Source organism: Littorina saxatilis, linkage group LG9 (genome assembly GCF_037325665.1).
Source record: "Littorina saxatilis isolate snail1 linkage group LG9, US_GU_Lsax_2.0, whole genome shotgun sequence".
Lineage (NCBI taxonomy): Eukaryota > Metazoa > Mollusca > Gastropoda > Littorinimorpha > Littorinidae > Littorina > Littorina saxatilis.
The window spans coordinates 21875484-21895483 of NC_090253.1; the positions used below are offsets into that span (position 1 = coordinate 21875484).

Genomic DNA, 20000 nt, shown 5'->3' on the forward strand with positions numbered 1-20000 from the left:
ATCTTCCAACCTGTCCCTTTTAGACATACATAACATTATACATTACATATATATATATTTGTATAACACGTTTTAAACAGCCAAAAGAATAACTAATTAACTCAGAATTTGTAATCAGGTTAAAACTAACAAAAACACTGGTTATAATAACGAGTTTCATGGATTTATAAAATGATGATTAAGATGTGATGCAGTAATAGTTCTGATTTTCAAGTGTAGGGAGAGGATTATGATTGACAAAGATGTTTTCGAACATTTTCTTTAAAAGACGAAAGGGTTGGACAGGTTTTACAGTATATTGGAAGTGAATTCCACACAAGCGATCCCCAGTAAGATAAACTGGATTTATATAAATCAATGCGTGGGAGCGGTAGCGTATAGTTCAAAAGCCTGGCTCTACCAGGAGGACGCTCGAACAGGTCTTGGATGTATGAAGGTGTTTCGTGGTTGTACATTTTGAACAAGAGAGAGAGAGAGAGAGAGAGAGAGAGAGAGAGAGAGAGAGAGAGAGGGAGAGAGAGAGAGAGAGAGAGAGAGAGAGAGAGAGAGGGGGGGGGGGCTAATTGGTTCTGCCTCGAGCTTGAATCTAAGATGATGGTTACTGCTTTTCTACGTGAACTTCTACACGCACAGGCGCACTGACAATCAATCGCACACAGACATACATGTCATACGCACGCACATACACCACCACGTGCGCGCAAGCGCGCATACACACACACACACACACACACACACACACGCACACACACACACACTCGCACGCACACACACGCACACACACACGCACGCACGCATAAACACACACACACACACACACAAACACACACACACACACATACACACGCACACGCACACGCACAAAAGCTCGCGCTAACTACCCCAAAACCATCCATTCGTCAAGTTCTCGACTGCTGCGAGGACAACAAAGCTGTGCATGCACACCTCCAGCCGTTGTCATGTCAATATATGACACACTTTCTAAACAATACACACAAAGAGCTCTTTTTTTTTTAAACGTCACAAAACAAGTTGCGTAAATTACACCAAGATAGAACAGCTTCGTCAATCCCCGCGGCAAGGAAAACGCTAATTTTCCCGCGCAACACGAAGTGAAATTGACAAGCCAGTATAGCGCAATAGTGTATTGCGGTAAGCAGGAAAACGCGCTTTTCTATGTTTTAAAAAAAAAACTTTCTGAGTTTGTTTTGAAAACAACATATCATATCTATTTTTTTTTGAATCAGGAAATGACAACGAATAAGATGAAATCATGTTGGGGTCGATTTCTTGAATTTTAATCGTAGTACAAATGAACCATTTTTTTGTTGTTTTTTTGCCGATCACGGGGCGGACGCCTTACCAAATGAACCATATTTGCGTTAAATGTGATCACATTTTAAGAGTAAACATAACATATGTATATATTTTTAGATTCAGAATTTGATGAAGAATACGATACAATCAATTTTAAATCTGTTTGCGAAACATCGATTTTAATGACAACTTTAATGAGCAAACTAATTAACTAATTTTTAAGCTTCCGAGCTGAAATGCAATACTAAAATCCGGACTTCGTCAAAGATTGCTTGACCAAAATTACGATTAATTTGGTTGAAAAATGAGAGCGTAACAGTGCCGCCTCAGCTTTCACAAAAATCAGGAAATGACGTCATCAAAGATATCTATCAACATTTGAAAAAAAAACACCAATCTGGGGATATCATACGATAAGGAACTCTCATGTGAAGTTTCATGAAGATCGGTCCAGTAGGTTTTTGTTCTGAATCGCTCTACTTATATACACAGACAGATAGACAGACAGACATACACATACGTTTCGATTCCCCGTCTATGTTAAAACATTTGGTTAAAACTTGACTAAATGTAAAAACGGAGCGGTATCTTATCATCTGCTCTATTTTTTTTATATTTAAAAAAAATATATTTCAGAGAGAAAATTGTTGAACTCCTTCCCGGACGTCGGTAGGTGAGGCCATATAACACGCACCAAGATAGCATTAGCCATTACGTAGTCGCATGGTTGTGCTTGTTTACTTCCTTGCATACAAGTTTCAACGACTTACTCTAGTTTGTTAGTCTGGTTTGCCAACTGCGCATGTGCTTCAGGTCGCTTCGCTGAAAGGTGTTCTTATCGAACAAGAGACAGCTAAAACTGGCATCGCCACAAACATTGTTGAGGGATAATGTTAAGGATGACGAAAAGCCTACATTTAGTTTGTCACAGTCATGCAATGTGTGTTTGCACGTGAATGGTACCGTCTGGAATTGTTCGTGTGAGTAAAATATCACTTGACAAGACCGACTCGCAGCATCGTAAATCCTGACACAGACGTACACGAAATGAAGGTGCAATAAGGCATGATTTCAAACAAACACGTTAAACTAATGTAATCTGATGACAATTTCTCTTCTTTTCAGTGAGGCTTTCGGGTTCTTTCGAATGTGTGTGTGCGTGTGTGTGTGTGTGTGTGTGTGTGTGTGTGTGTGGGTTATCATTATTACAAGCGTTTTATGAGTTTATAGACAGGGGAAGTTTAGTAAGATGTTTTTAGTGTTGTTCACAGTCTTTAATTACATGTAGTATTTTGATATTGGCATAAAAAGGATTTATATACATTATGATTTTGAGAGAATTGCACATTATGTTGTATAACCTGAATAGACACCTAGCCTAGATGATGTGATATTGTTTAAATCTAAATTCACTTTTTAAGCAACTTTTAACATACATTAATAATTCCATGGGCCTATAGACCCGCGCGCCTGCTTTTGACGGAATACGATTATGACTGAAGTGAGAGAGGTGGGAAGCAAGAGAGAGAGAGAGAGAGAGAGAGAGAGAGAGAAAGAGAGAGAGAGAGAGAGAGAGAGAGAGAGAGAAAGAGAGAGAGAGAGTATGTGTGTTTGTGTGTGTGTGTGTGTTTGTGTGTGTGTATGTGTGTATGTGTGCGCGCATGTGTGTGTGTGTGTTCGTGCGTGCGTGCATGCGTGTCACTGAGTGTATGTGTCTGTGTGTGTTTGTGTGTGTGTGTGCATGCGTGTCAGTGTTTGTGTTTGTGTGTGTTGTGCGTGTGTGTGTGTTAGTGTGTGTTAGTGTGTGTGTGCGTGCGTGCCAGCGTGTGTGTGTGTGTGTGTGTGTGTGGGGGGGAATCAAACTCGAAGCAGTACCAGAGACTGTAGAGTACACAGAGACGTAGCAGCCAAGCGAAAAATGTGGCAACGCCACGCCGCCAACTGATTTGCACTGCCTACTTTCGCTTTCTGCCGCACTGGCGATATCGCGCAGCATATGCCATGGTTGAAACAAAATGAAAGCGTTGTTGTGCATGGTGTCATTCACATGATTATAATGATGCTTTTATAAATGATACGGCAATTTGAATTGCTTAAAGGACAAGAGCAAATGAGGATTTTACGTTTCGATGGCTTTGGAAAATGAAAGCAAGAAGCAAACCGTCTATGTCAGTGAATTCTGCTACCGGACAAAGAGACTGCTGCAGTCGCTTACCGGACGGGCGTGCCTGTGTATGTGTGTGTATGTGTGTGTGTTAATATGCGTCTTTTATCCAGTGATGTGAATTTGTTGATTGTGGATGTTGAATTCATGCTTGAATATGCATGTGTAAAGCATTTACAGCAATGTAAGGGATCCGCGCTATAGAAAAGATGCTACTGATGATGTAAATGATGGTGATGTAGCTGTAGATGATGATGATGATGATGATGATGATGGTGATGGTGATGATGATGATGATGATGATGATGATGATGATGGTGATGATGATGATGATGATGATGATTTTCATTTTATCATTTTGTAATATTATGTTTATTCACGAGGGGTAAAACCAGAAGAAAAAGAAATAGAACCTATCACTTTGTACGTAACCTTAATTGACCTGTGTTCTGTCTGCGTGTTTTCTTCCCCACAACTGAGTCAGTCCATTTAACAGATAAGGCACACACAAAAAAAGTCTTTTTACGGTAACATATGCCCAAAAAATAAGGTCAGTAGGTCGGGAATTTTTTATTTTTTGTTCCCCCCAAAAACATCTTTTTAAGTTATTTTGCCCCAAAACAAAGACTTTTTTTTGTTTAAAATTTTTTTTAATTTTTTTTCCCCCCAAATGCCCCCAAAAAAGTCTAGGGTCGCGCGAAAAAAATAGGGTCGGGATACCGTAAACAGACTATTTTTGGGGGGGCCTAACAGAACATATTTTCGGGGTAGTGTGTGTCGCAGTTAAATCGCTTGCATAGCGTTAGTTATATCTGTTCACGAGCCAGTGAACAAACACAAAGACGTATTACCACAAGAAAACAGAAACACAGAACCGTTCTCTTGAGGTAACTGATCTTCGCTTGCTTTTTACTGCGTGTTTCGTCAAGTTTGCCCAAGGTAATACGCATTTCGCGCTCAAAGCTAACAAAACATACACATAATTATTCACGCGATTATATCTCAATGTGTGTGAACGAACGAACACTGAGGACAAACCAAAAAGACACATAAAACATATCTCTTGTACGTAAAATTCACCTACCTGAGTTTTTCCTCCGTGCGTTTTGTTTCACAAGATAATCCAACGTCTATCCAGCGAACTTTGGCCGGAACTTTGGCCCGGCTAGTCCCGTCGTTCAGCAAATTTTACGCCGTAGGAAATTTGGTGCGGCGCGAACATCAAGAACGGGAACTTGGGGGTGGGTGGGTGGGGGGGGGGGGGGGGGGGCGGGAGGGAGTGTTGGACGTGACCTTATTCTCGTGTCCTCCTATTACACAGGCCGGAAAATGAAAGGCACTGTCTTTCCTATGCAGGCATGAGACCAAGGGTAGGGCGGATGATGGCGAGAGAGGCGAAGAGACGCGGATTGTTTACAGTGCCGTACGACGGGCAGTGAGCAGTGCCCGCCAATGTTTAGCTCAGGCACCGTTGCGGCAGACGCGCCTTAGTTCTATGCAGGAAAATGCGCGCACTTTTCTGGCCATCTGGCCAACGTACTGTCGTCCTCATCTCTAAGGCAGACTGATACCAAGAGGTGTAAGTTACACCCGCCTTCAGGCTCAGGCATTTTCAAACGCTCGACTCAAGACTATATGTAAACGACTCGGCTCATTATCACGGTGAGATTTGGCCAGGCTTTGACTCGCGAAAAGGACATCCCACCACTTGGACAAATACCAAAACTTCCCGACATCTTTCTGGGCAGAAAGGGTAATTGTTAGCGAATAAATCTCATTAAAAAACCCACAAATTCGTTGAATGAGATACGACACCAATTGAGCAAACCATTACGTGTTTTCTTCACCTTCACGTCTAAAGTGAAATCTTTGACGTCAAAACGTATGCGAAGTTAGAGACGAAGACGCTATTAATCCGAATACTGGCGTCACCAAATCATTCTGCCACCCTTATGTAAGTCTTCCTAGGAAATAACAAAGAATGTCGAAAAAATTTTTTTTGTCTCGGTGCTTTCGTCATATCAACAGGGTACAAATACTCAGAAGGTCGCCGCCAGGCTGTACATGTATCGGTATCGTACCTCATTAAAATCAAAATATCGAGCGGATTTGTTTCACTGGCAGGACTGTCCCTAAAATGGGGCACGCCTACCTGAATGATCGTGCAACATCGTTATAAAATCACAAACAATTGTAAATGCCTATTTTCTTTATCAAAATTGGTATACCTGTCTGAAATTGAATGCTCTTTTTCATGGAATTTGTGTTAACGTGTTTTAACCGTAATGCATGTGCAGAATATGAATGGCCAATTAAGCACAAGTACCATGAAAAAAAGCATTCAATTTCACACAGGCACACCAATTTTCATAAAGAAAATAGGCAGTTACAATTGTTCATGATTTTATAAAGATGTGTGTGTGTGTGTGTGTGTGTGTGTGTGTGTGTGTGTGTGTGTGTGTGTGTGTGTGTGTGTGTGTGTGTATGTGTGTTTTTTTGTGTGTGTTAAATGTCTATAAGAAAAATACAGCGGAAAACAAATATAACAGACATAGCGTGCTCTTCGTTTTACAACATTAAATTAATAAGGCATACACAAAATTGAAAAAATGTCCAGATTTTCTCTGTATGTGTGCAATACTCCTTGTCTTAACTAGCAAACTACACCTCTCAAACAGTAGGTCTCAAGAAAAAATAAGTGCACTTTAAGTTCAAACAGCCATTTGAAAGAGCGAAAAGAAGGAAGAAATAAAGGGAAGTAGCCTGTCCACAGAGGTAAAAATGAAAGAACGACAGAATAAAGAAAAGATAAACAAAAGAGATACTGTAAAGGAGAGGACGCACGCACTCACACTGAACGATCGAACGAACACACTAGCAAACAAACCACTTCATCCCCCAACTGACCCACATAATACTCAGCGGTATCCACAGTGTACCCATCCAGATGTAGCGCAGTAACGACCTTTTTCAAGTAAGGCAAAACACGTACGATTTAAAGCCACACTTCTTCCCGTTTGGCTCACTATCACAGATCTGTACAGTGGTGGCTTTTGTTTACATGAGATAAAGACCACTTGGACACAGTCATTCCAAAAGTCAACGACCTGATTGCTTCATGAGTAGACTGGAAATAGTTTTGTTTTATGAATTTATCTCGTAAAAGCCACTGGGTGGCTTTTCCAGGAATGAAATCATCAAAGCATTCTCAAACATTCTCAAGCATTCTCACGCATTCTCAAGCATTCTCAAGCCTTCTCGCGCATTCTCACGCATTCTCAATCATTCTCACTCATTCTCAAGCATTCTCAAGCGCCACACACAGCAGGCAGGCTGTTGAAATTTCGTATGTGTCGAAGTGGCGGTGTGGCCGTGGCCTTACCTAATATAAAATCTCGACAGATTTGAGATGGGGAGTCAAACCGTACACGGGAAGAAATGTGCCTTTAAGTTCCACTGTCCTTGTTCATGTGTTTGTTTAGACTGATCATGTTACATACGGTCATGTCTTATCATAAAAAGCACCGTCTTAGAGAGAGAGAGAGAGGGGGGGGAGAGAGAGGGGGGGGGGGAGAGAGGGGGAGAGAGAGAGAGAAAGGGGGAGAGAGAGAGAGAGAGGGGGGGGGAGAGAGGGAGAGAGAGACAGAGATAGACAAAGAGACAGAGAGAGAGACAGAGAGTGAGACAGAGAGAGTGAGACAGAGAGAGTGAGACAGAGAGACAGAGACAGAGAGAGACAGAGAGGGTGAGACAGAGAGACAGACAGAGAGAGAGACAGAGAGAGAGAGACAGAGAGAGAGAGACAGAGAGAGAGAGAGAGAGAGAGAGAGAGAGAGAGAGAGGGGGGGGGGGGGGTATTCGACTCTTTATTGGTCATCAGGTTTGGCTAGCAGGAGTTTTGTCAACATACGATTTTTCTGTTTACAACTCAAGAATTCTGCACTCTGAAAAGCTACTTGTAAGGAATTGGCGTGGTGGTAAGACGTCGGCCTCCTAATCGGGCGGTCGTGAGTTCGAATCCCGGTCGCTGCCGCCTGGTGGGTTAAGAGTGGAGATGTTTCCGATCTCCCAGGTCAACTTATGTGCAGACCTGCTAGTGACTTAACCCCCTTCGTGTGTACACGCAAGCACAAGACCAAGTGTGCACGGAAAAGTCCCTGTAACCCATGTCAGAGTTCGGTGGGTTATAGAAACACGAAAATACCCAGCATGCCTCCCCCGAAATCGGCGTATGCTGCCCGAATGGCGGGGTAAAAACGGTCATACACGTAAAAATCCACTCGTACTAAAAACATGAGTGAACGTGGGAGTCTAAGCCCATGAACAAAGAAGAAGAAGAAGAAGAATTGTTGTTGAGTCTGTGATCAGCAAATAACACGTTTTTAGCAGTCAAACATTCCTCCGAAAACGGCGTATGGCTGCCTAAATGGCGGGGTAAAAAACGGTCATACACGTAAAATTCCACTCGTGCAAAAAACACGAGTGTACGTGGGAGTTTCAGCCCACGAACGCAGAAGAAGAAGAAGAAGCAGTCAAACGGCGCAAGGTATACCTGAACTGACCCTTGTGTCCACTGTTTTGAATGAAGCAGACAAGTCATATGCCCTGAGACCAGGAGAGCAAAGATAGGTAAGAGACTTGCACTGGACAAGTGGAAGCAGATAGAGTTTCAATATAAGAATGAGAGATAGAAGATGGGTGTGGGTTCTTTACTTGCTCTAAACCACAGAAACAAACCCTTGGCCCCACAATTCCAAGCTACTAGCCATATTTGAGCTCAAGTGACCCCAGAGGCAGAGTACCAGAGATACAGTCCCCATTCTTCAACCAACAAACAAACACAGAGAGCGAAACCTTAGTTGCCGTGAAGGTAAGTAAGTTTGGTGTGTACCAAAACTGTAACTCCTTTTGCTGTTTCCGAATGATGGCAGTAAGCAATAGCAATGGAAATAACCTTTATAATTAGTGTCCTAAAAAATCTACTGTTGCGAAGTGATAAAAGACTGAGCAACGTGTTTTCAAATCACTGATCTTTGTTTTGGGACAACATTTTTATTGATTGATTTTTTTTTAATTGATTTTTTACCCCCAAACAATGACCAATTTGGCAAGAACACAGGGTCATTTGTTTCTGAATGTGCAATGTAGTGTTTGGTTTGTAGTCAGATGTGAAATGTACAATCAGATATTTTTGTTGGTAAACAATTTATTTCAAAATAACACGCCCTGATGGGTAGTAGCTTGTACCAACCCCCGCTTAAAAGCCTTACGGACAAAGGAAAGGCTATCACGTGCTAAGGTGACACGCACAAGTACAACCGCAAACACACACACCCACACATACACACCCACACATACACACACACACACACACACAAACACAAGCGGGTTCACGCACGCACGCACGCACGCGCACACACATTCACACACACACACACACACACACACACCCACACATACACAAACACAAGCGGGTTCACGCACACACACACACACACACACACACAAAATTGAAACAGATAATTATGTATTTCTCATCGTCTAGAGGAAAATAAATTAAAACAAACGTAAATCGAAACTTCAGAAATCCAAAAGTATTCATATTCCAAACAACAACTAAGCATCTAATCTGAAAGCAAAGTAAGTAAAAATAGAAAGATCTAAAGAAGCTAAGAAAGACAGACAAGCAAACACACACACGTAAAGAAAGACAGGAAAAAATGAAGAGCGACAGACAAGAGACGCAGAAAAGCAACATAAAACATGATAAGTTCAACTCAACTCAACTCAACTCAAATTTTATTGGCTTCAATTTTCATAGAAGAATTTGTCTTGCGCTTGGGAGAAAGTAAGAGTATAACATATAAAAACAGCATTCATATCACATTTCATGTATCACACACAGTAATCACTAGTATAAGCCTACAATTATCACATTTGTACCTGTATCATACATGCAAATAAATAGTATCACATTTCCACGTATCACACACAATATATACATTACATAACATACAGCAAGCTTCCATCTCCCGCGCCCCCCCCCCCTCCCACACATACATATCCTCGCACGTGCGTCGACTCCATACAAATGACATCATCAGTCCATTAACTAAAATGCACAATGACTAGTAGTGGGTACATGATACTTAATACGTGCTCAACTAGACCTGCTAACTAAAATAATAACAGAAACAAAAACAAGGACTGGGCACAACATTTACACGTGTGTGACCTACTTACATCAGGTGCCTGTGATCTATAAATAACAATGATTGCGTTTAAAGTAAAACATGAATAATGCCGATGTTTACTAACAATGAATACATAACAACTAAGATAAGAATGTATGTGCTTTCATAATATGATTATTTTATAAAACACAGTGGGGAATTTTGGAAAATAATTTTTATACGAAACTGCGCACATCGAGTCGAGCTCTGTAGCGTGTGTGTTCGGAGGCAGGAGACACACATGGCTGTGGATATTAATTGTTCGGTGGATTAAAAAGGATACCCCGACTTCGGCAGGGCAGAAGGAGGTACAAGACGGTGTGCTGTATTGCTGTGTGTGTGTGTGTGCTGTGCAGACATTCTGTGTTATGTGCATGTTCTATTCTAGTCTGTCCCAAAGAAAGTCTTTTAACTGACGTTCTGACTAAAGAGGAAACCGCACTTCACAAAGTAAACGAATAAAACGCATAATGGTGCAGCATTTTCACAGGAACATTGGTGCAAATGATGTGCATACTTAGAATAGTAAGTGCTTATCGTATTATTCACTGGCATCAACAATGATACGTGCTTGAAATCATCTCATAATGCAGGTTCGATTGCCTTAGTTTCAATGAAATTGCTCCCAGCGATAGTAATTTACTTAGAAAAATATAAAAATGAATGTGACTGTCATGACATACAACATAGCGAAGCGACACTCATCAGCATTGTCATCACCGTCATCTTCATCATCGCCATTAGCGCTGGTGGTTCCGTTCATACGGCTATAATCCTCTTCTCTACCACTAATTTTAGTAAGCTGACAGTCCAATACCAGGGATGAGAAAAAGGATGTGGAAACTGGTCTTCACATCAGATCCAGGTCAAATTGGTTGTGTTTCCCCATACGGTGCCAGCCTTCAAGTCCCGTATCCCACCTCACGTGCACCCAGCCTGTGGAATTCATGCCCCGTCGTGCTGCTCGTAACGGTACAGCTATGACGGTGCCTGGTTCTCCTTCATCCTGCAAACAGAACAAAGTGTCAGCATTCGTTAGTGTAAATGTGTCGCTGTCAGCACTGTTCACTGGTCACCAGTCACTGGCAGCACTGTTCACTGGTCATCTGTCACTGTCAGCATTGTTTACTGGTCATCTGTCACTGTTCACTGGTCATCTGTCCCTGTCAGTACTGTTCACTGGTCATCTGTCACTGTCAGCATTGTTCACTGGTCATCTGTCACTGTCAGCACTGTTCACTGGTCATCTGTCACTGTCAGCACTGTTCACTGGTCATCTGTCACTGTCAGCCCTGTTCTTTGATCATCTGTCACTGTCATCACTGGTCATCTGTCACTGTTCACTGGTCATCTGTCACTGTTCACTGATCATCTGTCACTATTCACTGGTCATCTGTCCCTGTCAGTACTGTTCATACGAGGTAGAGAGAGGTAAACAGACACAGAGAAGCAGAGAAAGAGAGACAGAGACAGAGACAGAGGGACATTGAGAGAGAGAAAGAAACTGAGAGACGGAGAGAGAGAGATAGACAGACAGACAGAGACAGAGAGAGTGACAGAGACATAGACATAGACATAGACATAGAGACAATAACTGAGAGACAGACAGACAGATACAGATCGGAGAGTTAGTCTTACCTGTGTCGCATAAGATGGCATGTCTGGTCCCCGCCTGACTCGATCTCCCAGCCTTAACACCTTAGCCAGTTCAGCTCGTCTAGGTTTGTCTCTGTTCTGTGGTGTTGTCACCGACGTGGATGTAGATAGGGCTGGTGGTGTGGTTGCCGAAAGCTGTGGTGTTGTCACTGTTGTTGTTGGGGCCTTGACCATCTGTCCTGTAAACATCAGTTGTCCTGTTAACATCAACTATCCTGTACGTACACATTTGTTATCCTGGGCTTTTTTTAAACAAAACTTTATTCAATTATTATCATGACGAAAACAATACATGGTTTTTAGGATAACTAACTCAAGCATGTAACGCTTATTTTAAGTAGTCCTGGTAACAAAGGTTAACATGATGGCGGGCTAAATACATTTACTCATTTCGGACAACGATAACAAACAGAACAAGAGGCGAAGCCTTCAAGGCTCACGTAAGAAATCGACAAACAGTAACACAAACTCAATCACTCCGTCACACATACACACACACAGTAAGCATAGGTGACAAGACACTGGAAACACGCTGTGCAGATTAACCTGCAGGAAATCTCCTTTGGTATCTTCTTTATCTATTTTTCTGGAGCTACGAAACCGAACAATGTGAAATCGTCTTCTCCGAATCGGCGAACTGCAGCTCGGTGATAACTGTATCTATACCACAATCCTTCACGCGATCTGACCTAACCTTGACCCCTGACCTGGTCTACATACCACACACGACACAAACCAGTCAGCTGTTTTTACCTCCCCAAAACCCCCCACCACCCGTTTTCTTTGGATACACACTTTAACTACATACGTGCCGACGAAATGTTGATCATTGCTTCAATACTTTGAAGCTGTTGCTTGAATAATAACCAGGTAAAATTAGTATTTCGGTGTTCAGTCAAATGTTAAAGTTTCTACCACAGACATACATACATACGCAGGGGCGGATCAGTTGCGGCACTTTGAATCGAAAGTGAATGTGATGGGCGCGAAGCGCCCGAATTTGCTAGAGGGGTCCGGGGGCGTGCCCCCCCGGAAAAAAATGTTGCCCAAAGAAGCAAAATGGTGCCATCTGGTGCCATTTGAACTTAGAAATGGTCATAGAATCAGCATAGAAAAATCTTTTTTTTCTTCTTCTTCTTTTTTTTTTTTTTTGGGGGGGGGGCACGTGCCCCCTGTGCCCCCCCCCCCCCCTCGTCCGCCCCTGCACACGCACGCACGCACAGACAGACAAAAGTTAGCATCGCATAGGCTACACTTACGTGAGCCAAAAACCTGTTACGCAAACAATCAAAAAAGGTAGTACAGAAGGTGGGGGGAAAAAAAAGACAAGAAAAAAAAAGACATGGGGCACGAGAGAACAGAAATAAGCATAAGGGAAAAAGAAGAGGATGAAGAAGACTTGGAGCGCCAGATATTTGGGAAGAGTGGGTCTCAGAAGACACACAAGCAAATTTAATACATTTTGTGTTCGGCGAAAATGTCACTAAATTATACAAAGATCGAGGCATAATCAATAAGTCAAAACAAGGACAACATACCCGAGAGAGATTATGAAGAGCAATTGGTCAGGCAGCATATGTTTCATGACAGTGTCAAATGAGTTATTCTGTTAACAGCAGTCTTCCTGTATACTTTGTTTGTTTGTTTGTTTGTTTGCTTAACGCCCAGCCGACCACGAAGGGCCATATCTGGGCGGTGCTGCTTTGACATATAACGTGCGCCACACACAAGACAGAAGTCGCAGCACAGGCTTCATGTCTCACCCAGTCACATTATTCTGACACCGGACCAACCAGTCCTAGCACTAACCCCATGATGCCAGACGCCAGGCGGAGCAGCCACTAGATTGCCATTTTTAAAGTCTTAGGTATGACCCGGCCGGGGTTCGAACCCACGACCTCCCGATCACGGGGCGGACGCCTTACCACTAGGCCAACCGTGCCGGTCTTCCTGTATACTACACCTACCCTGAAAACATCAGGTGACCTAATAAAACCAGTGTTATCCTACATAAGTAAGAGAGACCTCCCATGAGATAACAAAATCGTTCAATTCACACGTTAGTAGGCTATATAGCTATTCTGATGGACACGTGGGGGAATTCGGGGGCTGTGATTGGATGGTCTCACACATCCCTTTTCCGATCATCAAAGCATAACGATACAAAAGTTGGCCATTTTTGCCGATATCCAAACGATATCGGCAATAACAAAGACGCGTGGTTCCGGTTTCTTCCACGTGTATAAAGTACACGCATACCTCGCCAGGTTTGTTTCTGTCACTCTGTGACTAGTCGACAGACGATGCCATTTGCTTTGTGTGTGTTTTTGTTGTTGCTTACTGTACATGACATAGGCCCTACATTACGTGTAAAATCCAGTTCTTTAACAGGCAACAAACCTTGCAAATTTCCAGAAGCTGCAATCTGAAGCGACCTATCTCGGATTCTAGCAGACGATCTCTCCAATGTTTAACACAAAATCAGCAAACTCTCCTGTCACATAGAACGTCCATTGTATAGTGCAATGTTGAAATGAGTTACCGGTCTGAAACATTTCGTCGTTTCTTCTGAGACAATCCTTGTTTATCATCTACAGATTTACCGCTGTCTTCACCACGCGAATACATCCCAACAGAAGTCAGACTTTCGAACATACAATCTACGTAGGCAAGCATGATACGTCATGACGTCATATGATTCCTAACATATTGACGTAATGCTAAGCATCCGGTTATCTCGAGTTTTCTCCGTAATACATGTCCGTGGGTTTTTCAATGTTCGGTTATTTCCGTGGCTTCATGCGGAAAGGGAACCGTCGTCTGCAATCAACGACATGGACCATTCTGGTACTTGTCGCTGACAAAAACATGATTCTAACACAGAATTTAATGTCAGAATAGCTATATAAACGCTATTGTGTTTTCAGCGTAGCAATAGGGCCCGATATTTAGACTCGAACAAGTATAATGCGACTCGTCTTCGACTCGTCGGCATTATACTTGTCTCGTCTAAATATCGGGCCCTATTGCTACGCTGAAAACACAATAGCTGTTAATATCATTTGAATGATGTCATGTCAAACTAGCAGGGACCCGATTCTTCCACTGCTCATGGTGTCAAAATCAGACACACATCATTTTGGGAACACAAATTTACGCTTACTGTTTCCCATGGAATACTTTTTAGAACGCTATTCTTTCTAGAGCGACGTCTATTTGCTTTGACGTCAAAGAGTGCAGGAGGCTTTGGAAGAGATCGAGGTTCCATAAGAAGCGTCTTCAATTTGTTTTGGGCAAAAGACACGCAAGTACAGTATAGGGCCTATAGGATAGACAGAAAACGACATGGCTTACTGTGTCGTACCAGATTTACACTCATTGTTTTTCAAATATTGAAAAGCTCGTTTTCGCTCGCATTTCAATATTTAACAAGAAGGGCAAAGCCCATACGACTCACATGCTTGACCTTGACCTTTACATGACCTTGACCTTCAGGGTCAAGGTCAAATAACTAAACATAGCAATGACATCATACACTAAGAACTGCTTTACACATTTTTCCTACCAAAATACATGTGACCTTGACCCAAGGTCAAGGTCATCCAAGGTCATGCAACACAAAGCTGTTAATTCAAGACATAGGAAGTACAATGGTGCTTATTGGCTCTTTCTACCATGAGATATGGTCACTTTTAGTGGTTCACTACCTTATTTTGGTCACATTTCATAAGGGTCAAAGTGACCTTGACCTTGATCATATGTGACCAAATGTGTCTCATGATGAAAGCATAACATGTGCCCCACATAATTTTTAAGTTTGAAACAGTTATCTTCCATAGTTCAGGGTCAAGGTCACTTCAAAATATGTATACAATCCAACTTTAAAGGACCCTTGCGACCTTGACCTTGAAGCAAGGTCAACCAAACTGGTGTCCAAAGATAGGGCTTATATTGTCCTGTATAGCATACATAGCCAAGGTTGCCATTCTTGATAACTTCAGAAAAAAATGCGAAAATGTGAAAAATGGTCGTTTTTAAGACAACAATTACGGCGCCTGTGACCTTGAACTTGAAGTGAGGTCAAGTTGCCGCACATGTTTTTTGAGATCTTGTAACCATACACCATCAGGCCACATCAGGTGTTGATAGACTTAATAGTGTCCAAGAAATATCCAACGTTAAAGTTTTCCGGACGGACGCCGGGACGGACGGACGGACGGACGGACGGACGGACGGACGGACGGACGACTCGGGTGAGTAAATAGACTCACTTTTGCTTCGCATGTGAGTCAAAAAAGCAACTCATTTAAAATCTGTTACGACACAGCAAGCCATGTAGGCGAAGGTTGCCTAATATGGACCGGCGCCTAATATGGACCACCTCCTGTTCTGACAAACTAACGGTGCTAGAGCGCTCAAAACAATTTCATTCGCTGTATTTAACCTCTCAGGATAACTTGCACATTTCAAAACAGTTGCAGAAACACAAATATCAAAACCGTTATTAGGCTTTTTATTTTTTCACTTTTGGCAACGCTCACTCTTAAAGGCACACTAAGCCTCCCGTAAACCATCACAGAGCTCCCCGAGCGTCTACATACAGTACAAGCATACTTCCATTTGAACGCTCACCGAGCGGGAACATCCTGGCTGCTTTCCGTCGAGCGTGAGAAATTTTCAAAGAATTTATTTTCGTGGACTTAGCCTTTAACAACAATGGCGCCTCGTTTTGGTGCTGGACGGCTGTTATGAATATTCAACTTACCGGAAATCACGCCCGGACAGTAAGCCTCCCGTAAACCATCACAGATACTGTCAGGCTTTTACACACAGTACAAACACCCTTCCATTTGAACGCTCACCAAACGGGAACATCCTAGGTGCCTTACGTAAAGAGCGAGCAATTTTTAAAGAATTAATTTTGCAGATTGTCAAAAATGAGTTACTTCCCTTCGGGTCTCATTCAGAAAAGCCCGGAAGCAGGGTCACGCAAGGGTCGTAGCAGACGACAGTTTATCAGTACATATCGCCGTTCCTCTCAACAGTCAAAAGCCATCGCTAGAGTTCTTGTGAACCACAGCCGTTTGTTTCGTGCATAAAAACGTGCTATTGTAGATAACCTCACATCGAGTGCATTCAAATGACTAACTGACGACTACATTGTGAAAAAGGGAAACTGGATCACACGGATTCACGATGGCTCAGGGGTAAGATAAACCACGCAAAAATAAATTCTTTGAAAATTGTTCGCTCTTTACGGAGGGCACCTAGGATGTTCTCAATCGGTGAGTGTTTAAATGGAAGGGTGTTTGTACTGTGTGTAAAAGCCTGACCGTATCTGTGATGGTTTACGGGAGGCTTACTGTGCCTTTAAGAGAGAAGGACTACCAAACACACAATGAAACTTCTTTGCAAGAAAACAAGCTAGTTATCAGCATGAAACAAAAAGTGGTCCATATTAGGCAACCTTCCCCTAGTATTCTCTATGTTCTGTTAGCATCAGTGGATGTTCCGTTAACGTCATTTGTCCTGCTCACATTAGTTGTCTTGAAAACATCAGTGTTGTTCTGTTAATGCATTCAATTCAATCAAGTTGGCGTTGGTAACTTTTATACTTATTTAATTTAAATGTTTATTTTTTCTTGTGTGTGTGTGGGGGGGGGGGGTGCGGGTGTGGCTGCTTTGAGGACCAAACAGCTCCGGATATTACCTGTACTCAGTAACACTTTAACGTTCACGTTCTAGATAATGTAAACGCTTGAGTCTGAAATCAGTGTCAGCTCCAACTGTTAAGTGCTTAAGAATTTTGCACACACATTTCTTCACAAAACCAATCAGAAAATACCTACCCAGAGAGGCGATGTGAGCCTTGAGCTGATTCAGCTTGAGGTCATCCAAGGTCAGGTCTGCCACCTCCACCCTGCCCACCGTTCCGCTCTGTGACTTGACCTCACTCAGGCGTGACACCAGGTCACTGGCCATTGCCAGCAGAGCGCTGCTGGATGCAGAGTCCAACAGGTTTTCCATGCTGCCTGCATTTAGCGCCAAAGCCGCCCGACTTTTCTCCGGCTCCGCCAGTGACGTCATGGTGACGTCTTCCTCAGCCTGTATCAGCTGGTTGACCTCCTGACGTCGCTTCCTCAGACACTGCTCAAGGTCATCGAACGTGTCATTGGCTATCCATCGCATGACATTGAGCTTGTCCTTGGCCTCGTTCATCTAGATGTCAACAGAGTGTTTCTTTGAGTGTGAAAAAGGTTCTCTCCACTGCAAGAAGCAACCGTGTTATAGACTACATCACACACAAACATGTCATGCCGACATGCATCATAAAGCGAAACACAGGCAGAATAACAATACCCCATTTGCACATTAAGACATTTCCACAAAGGCAAGTAAAAAGCCCAAATTTGCCCACCTTCGTATTCACATTAAAATAGTACCTGATATTCTATGAATGTACCGATTTTATGACTATGGAAACTTAAAATTGCTTATCATTCTACATACATGAGAGGAACCACCGAAGTGATAAATAAACAATCTCTTCACACGTGTGTATATCATGTAAATGAGGTCGGGTCGAACTACAATCTGACAGAATCAAATTTTCCACGGCAAATGATGAAAACGTCATCGAGACTAACTTCATTATCGAAACACTTTTGTGTTTGTTGTTTCTTATAGGAGGATTTTGAGAACTTGTAATGGACACTTTATTCCTCTTGTGGCGTCTTTTTGCTTTTGACGTTAGAGATTTCTCGGGCTTCTGCTGCTTGTGTTAATTGTCTTACATGACAAAGAAATCCCACCTGTGTGTTGATCACCGCCTCCATGTCCCTCAGGCTCTGAGTTTCTTGTTTCAGCTCCGCCCTCCTCTTTGTCGCCACGTCTTCAATCGTCTTCTTGTTTCTACAGTTCCCATGACCGGTCGTGCCGCACAGTATGCAAATCACCTCTCGGTGGGCGGGGCAGTACAGCTCAGCCGGCCTATCAGGATGGCTCTTACAAGTCACGCGCTGGCTTGCAATCAATCGGCTTTGGGTTAACTTGTGCAGGTCTTCAAGTGTGTGTCCTTTTGAAACGGGCAGTTTCTTGTGATAGTTGGTGCATGTTTTGCACAGCTTGACGGCGCACTGGAAGCAGTAAGAGTCAGCAGTCACGTTGTTCGGACACATGTCACAGACGTGTGGGGCGGCCAGCACTCGCTGACTGTCCACCACAGCCACGGTGACCAGGTCAGTCGGCAGACGCTTGACCTCAGCCTCCAGGTCATGGTGACCTTGCCGGGAGGGGGAGAGGACGGGCGCCCGACAGAGAGGACATCCTGCCGTCGCCCCCGCCTTGGCCAGCCAGGACAGGATGCATTTGGTGCACACCAGGTGTGTACACGGCAACATCTTGGGTTCATCGAACGTCTCGTGACACACCGGGCATTCCAGTGGACTGCTGCTGGTTGAGGCTGGGGCTGTTGCCATGGTGACGTCTGTACACACTGAATAGAGATTGACATGAATATAGAAAGGAACACGTACAAACACACACGCAAACATGGGGCATCAGATATTATACTTGTCTCAGTTTTGGAGAATTAGGACTTAAATTGGAGAGAGAAAAAAACTCACCCAGAAATTGCCCTACCTATTTAACCTTTAATTCACAATTTCCGCGCGACTCTTATCATTCAATCAGTCTGTAATGAAACAATGATTAAAAGACTCATAAAAGGCAGCTGATCCGCGCTTTTGCATTGACACTTTCTATTACAACGGTCGCTTGACATTTTCTCAAGTGAACAACCCCAAAACAGACCCGATCGAACTCAAAATTTTTAATTAAAAATAAAATAACATTTGACCAAATTTAGCAAGTTGAACATTATAGACAAAACAAACATCAATGACCTGTTCAATTCAAATTAAATTGTTTGAATATCTTGTGTATTTTTGCAGTTATGTTGTGTAAAACTAAAAGAGCTAAGTCTTAAGAAGTATTGGGTTGACAACTCTACCGTGTAAATATGTTCTCACCAAAGACCAATAACCAAGATAGTAGGTGTTTTTGTATTACAATGATGACAATGATGAACTTCACCGCTCAGAGACTTTTTTCTCACAAACGTGACGTTCTTTAGTAAGGTTTTATGTTTTAAGTTGGGGGACAACATCACATCATGTAGATAACTTTTAAACCACCAAATATTTGTACAACGCCTTGGATAAAAATAAGGTTTGACCGTAAGGTGAACTACTGTGTTCCAGAATCACAAAGATGAAGATCAATTGAAAAAGAGACTTACTAGTCGGGTTCAGATTTTTCAGAAAAGGGAAGCAATGTACATGATGGAACAGTGAGAATTGTTTGTGGTTACTCCCCTTCCACCAACTTTTTATCAACGCCTGAACTGTTCCGGCAAATACATTCCTTACAATACACACATCGCCATCAGCACAGAGCAGCTATGGGGGGAAGGCATGATAATGATAGAATACCCTGACACGAAAGGCACTTGACACGGGTAAGTGGGGTGGGGTGGGGTGGGGTGTGCCCTCCCCTGCTACTTCTTCTTAGTTTTGCCATGATGTGGCTACAAATATAACCAACCCCCCTAGCTCCGACTCAACCACTCC

At 42.8% G+C, this 20000-nt stretch overlaps 2 protein-coding genes across 3 annotated transcripts in view; both read right to left on the reverse strand.

Annotated features, from left to right (window-relative positions):
- Positions 1-4706, reverse strand: part of LOC138975590 (monocarboxylate transporter 12-like) — an 11366-nt gene extending 6660 nt beyond the window's left edge. For both annotated transcript variants that reach the window (XM_070348313.1, XM_070348312.1), the window contains exon 1: positions 4566-4706. The gene's annotated coding sequence lies outside the window, so the exon portion shown is untranslated. The remainder of the gene's footprint in view (positions 1-4565) is intronic.
- A 4832-nt stretch (positions 4707-9538) lies between these two features.
- LOC138975592 (transcription intermediary factor 1-beta-like) overlaps positions 9539-20000 on the reverse strand; it is an 11333-nt gene continuing 871 nt past the window's right edge. The window contains exons 2-5 of the mRNA XM_070348314.1: positions 18183-18865; positions 17220-17589; positions 11353-11549; positions 9539-10720 (exon numbers count right to left, since the gene is read on the reverse strand). Of these exons, the coding sequence (XP_070204415.1) occupies positions 10565-10720; positions 11353-11549; positions 17220-17589; positions 18183-18848 (1389 nt within the window). The 5' untranslated portion in view covers positions 18849-18865 and the 3' untranslated portion in view covers positions 9539-10564. The remainder of the gene's footprint in view (positions 10721-11352; positions 11550-17219; positions 17590-18182; positions 18866-20000) is intronic.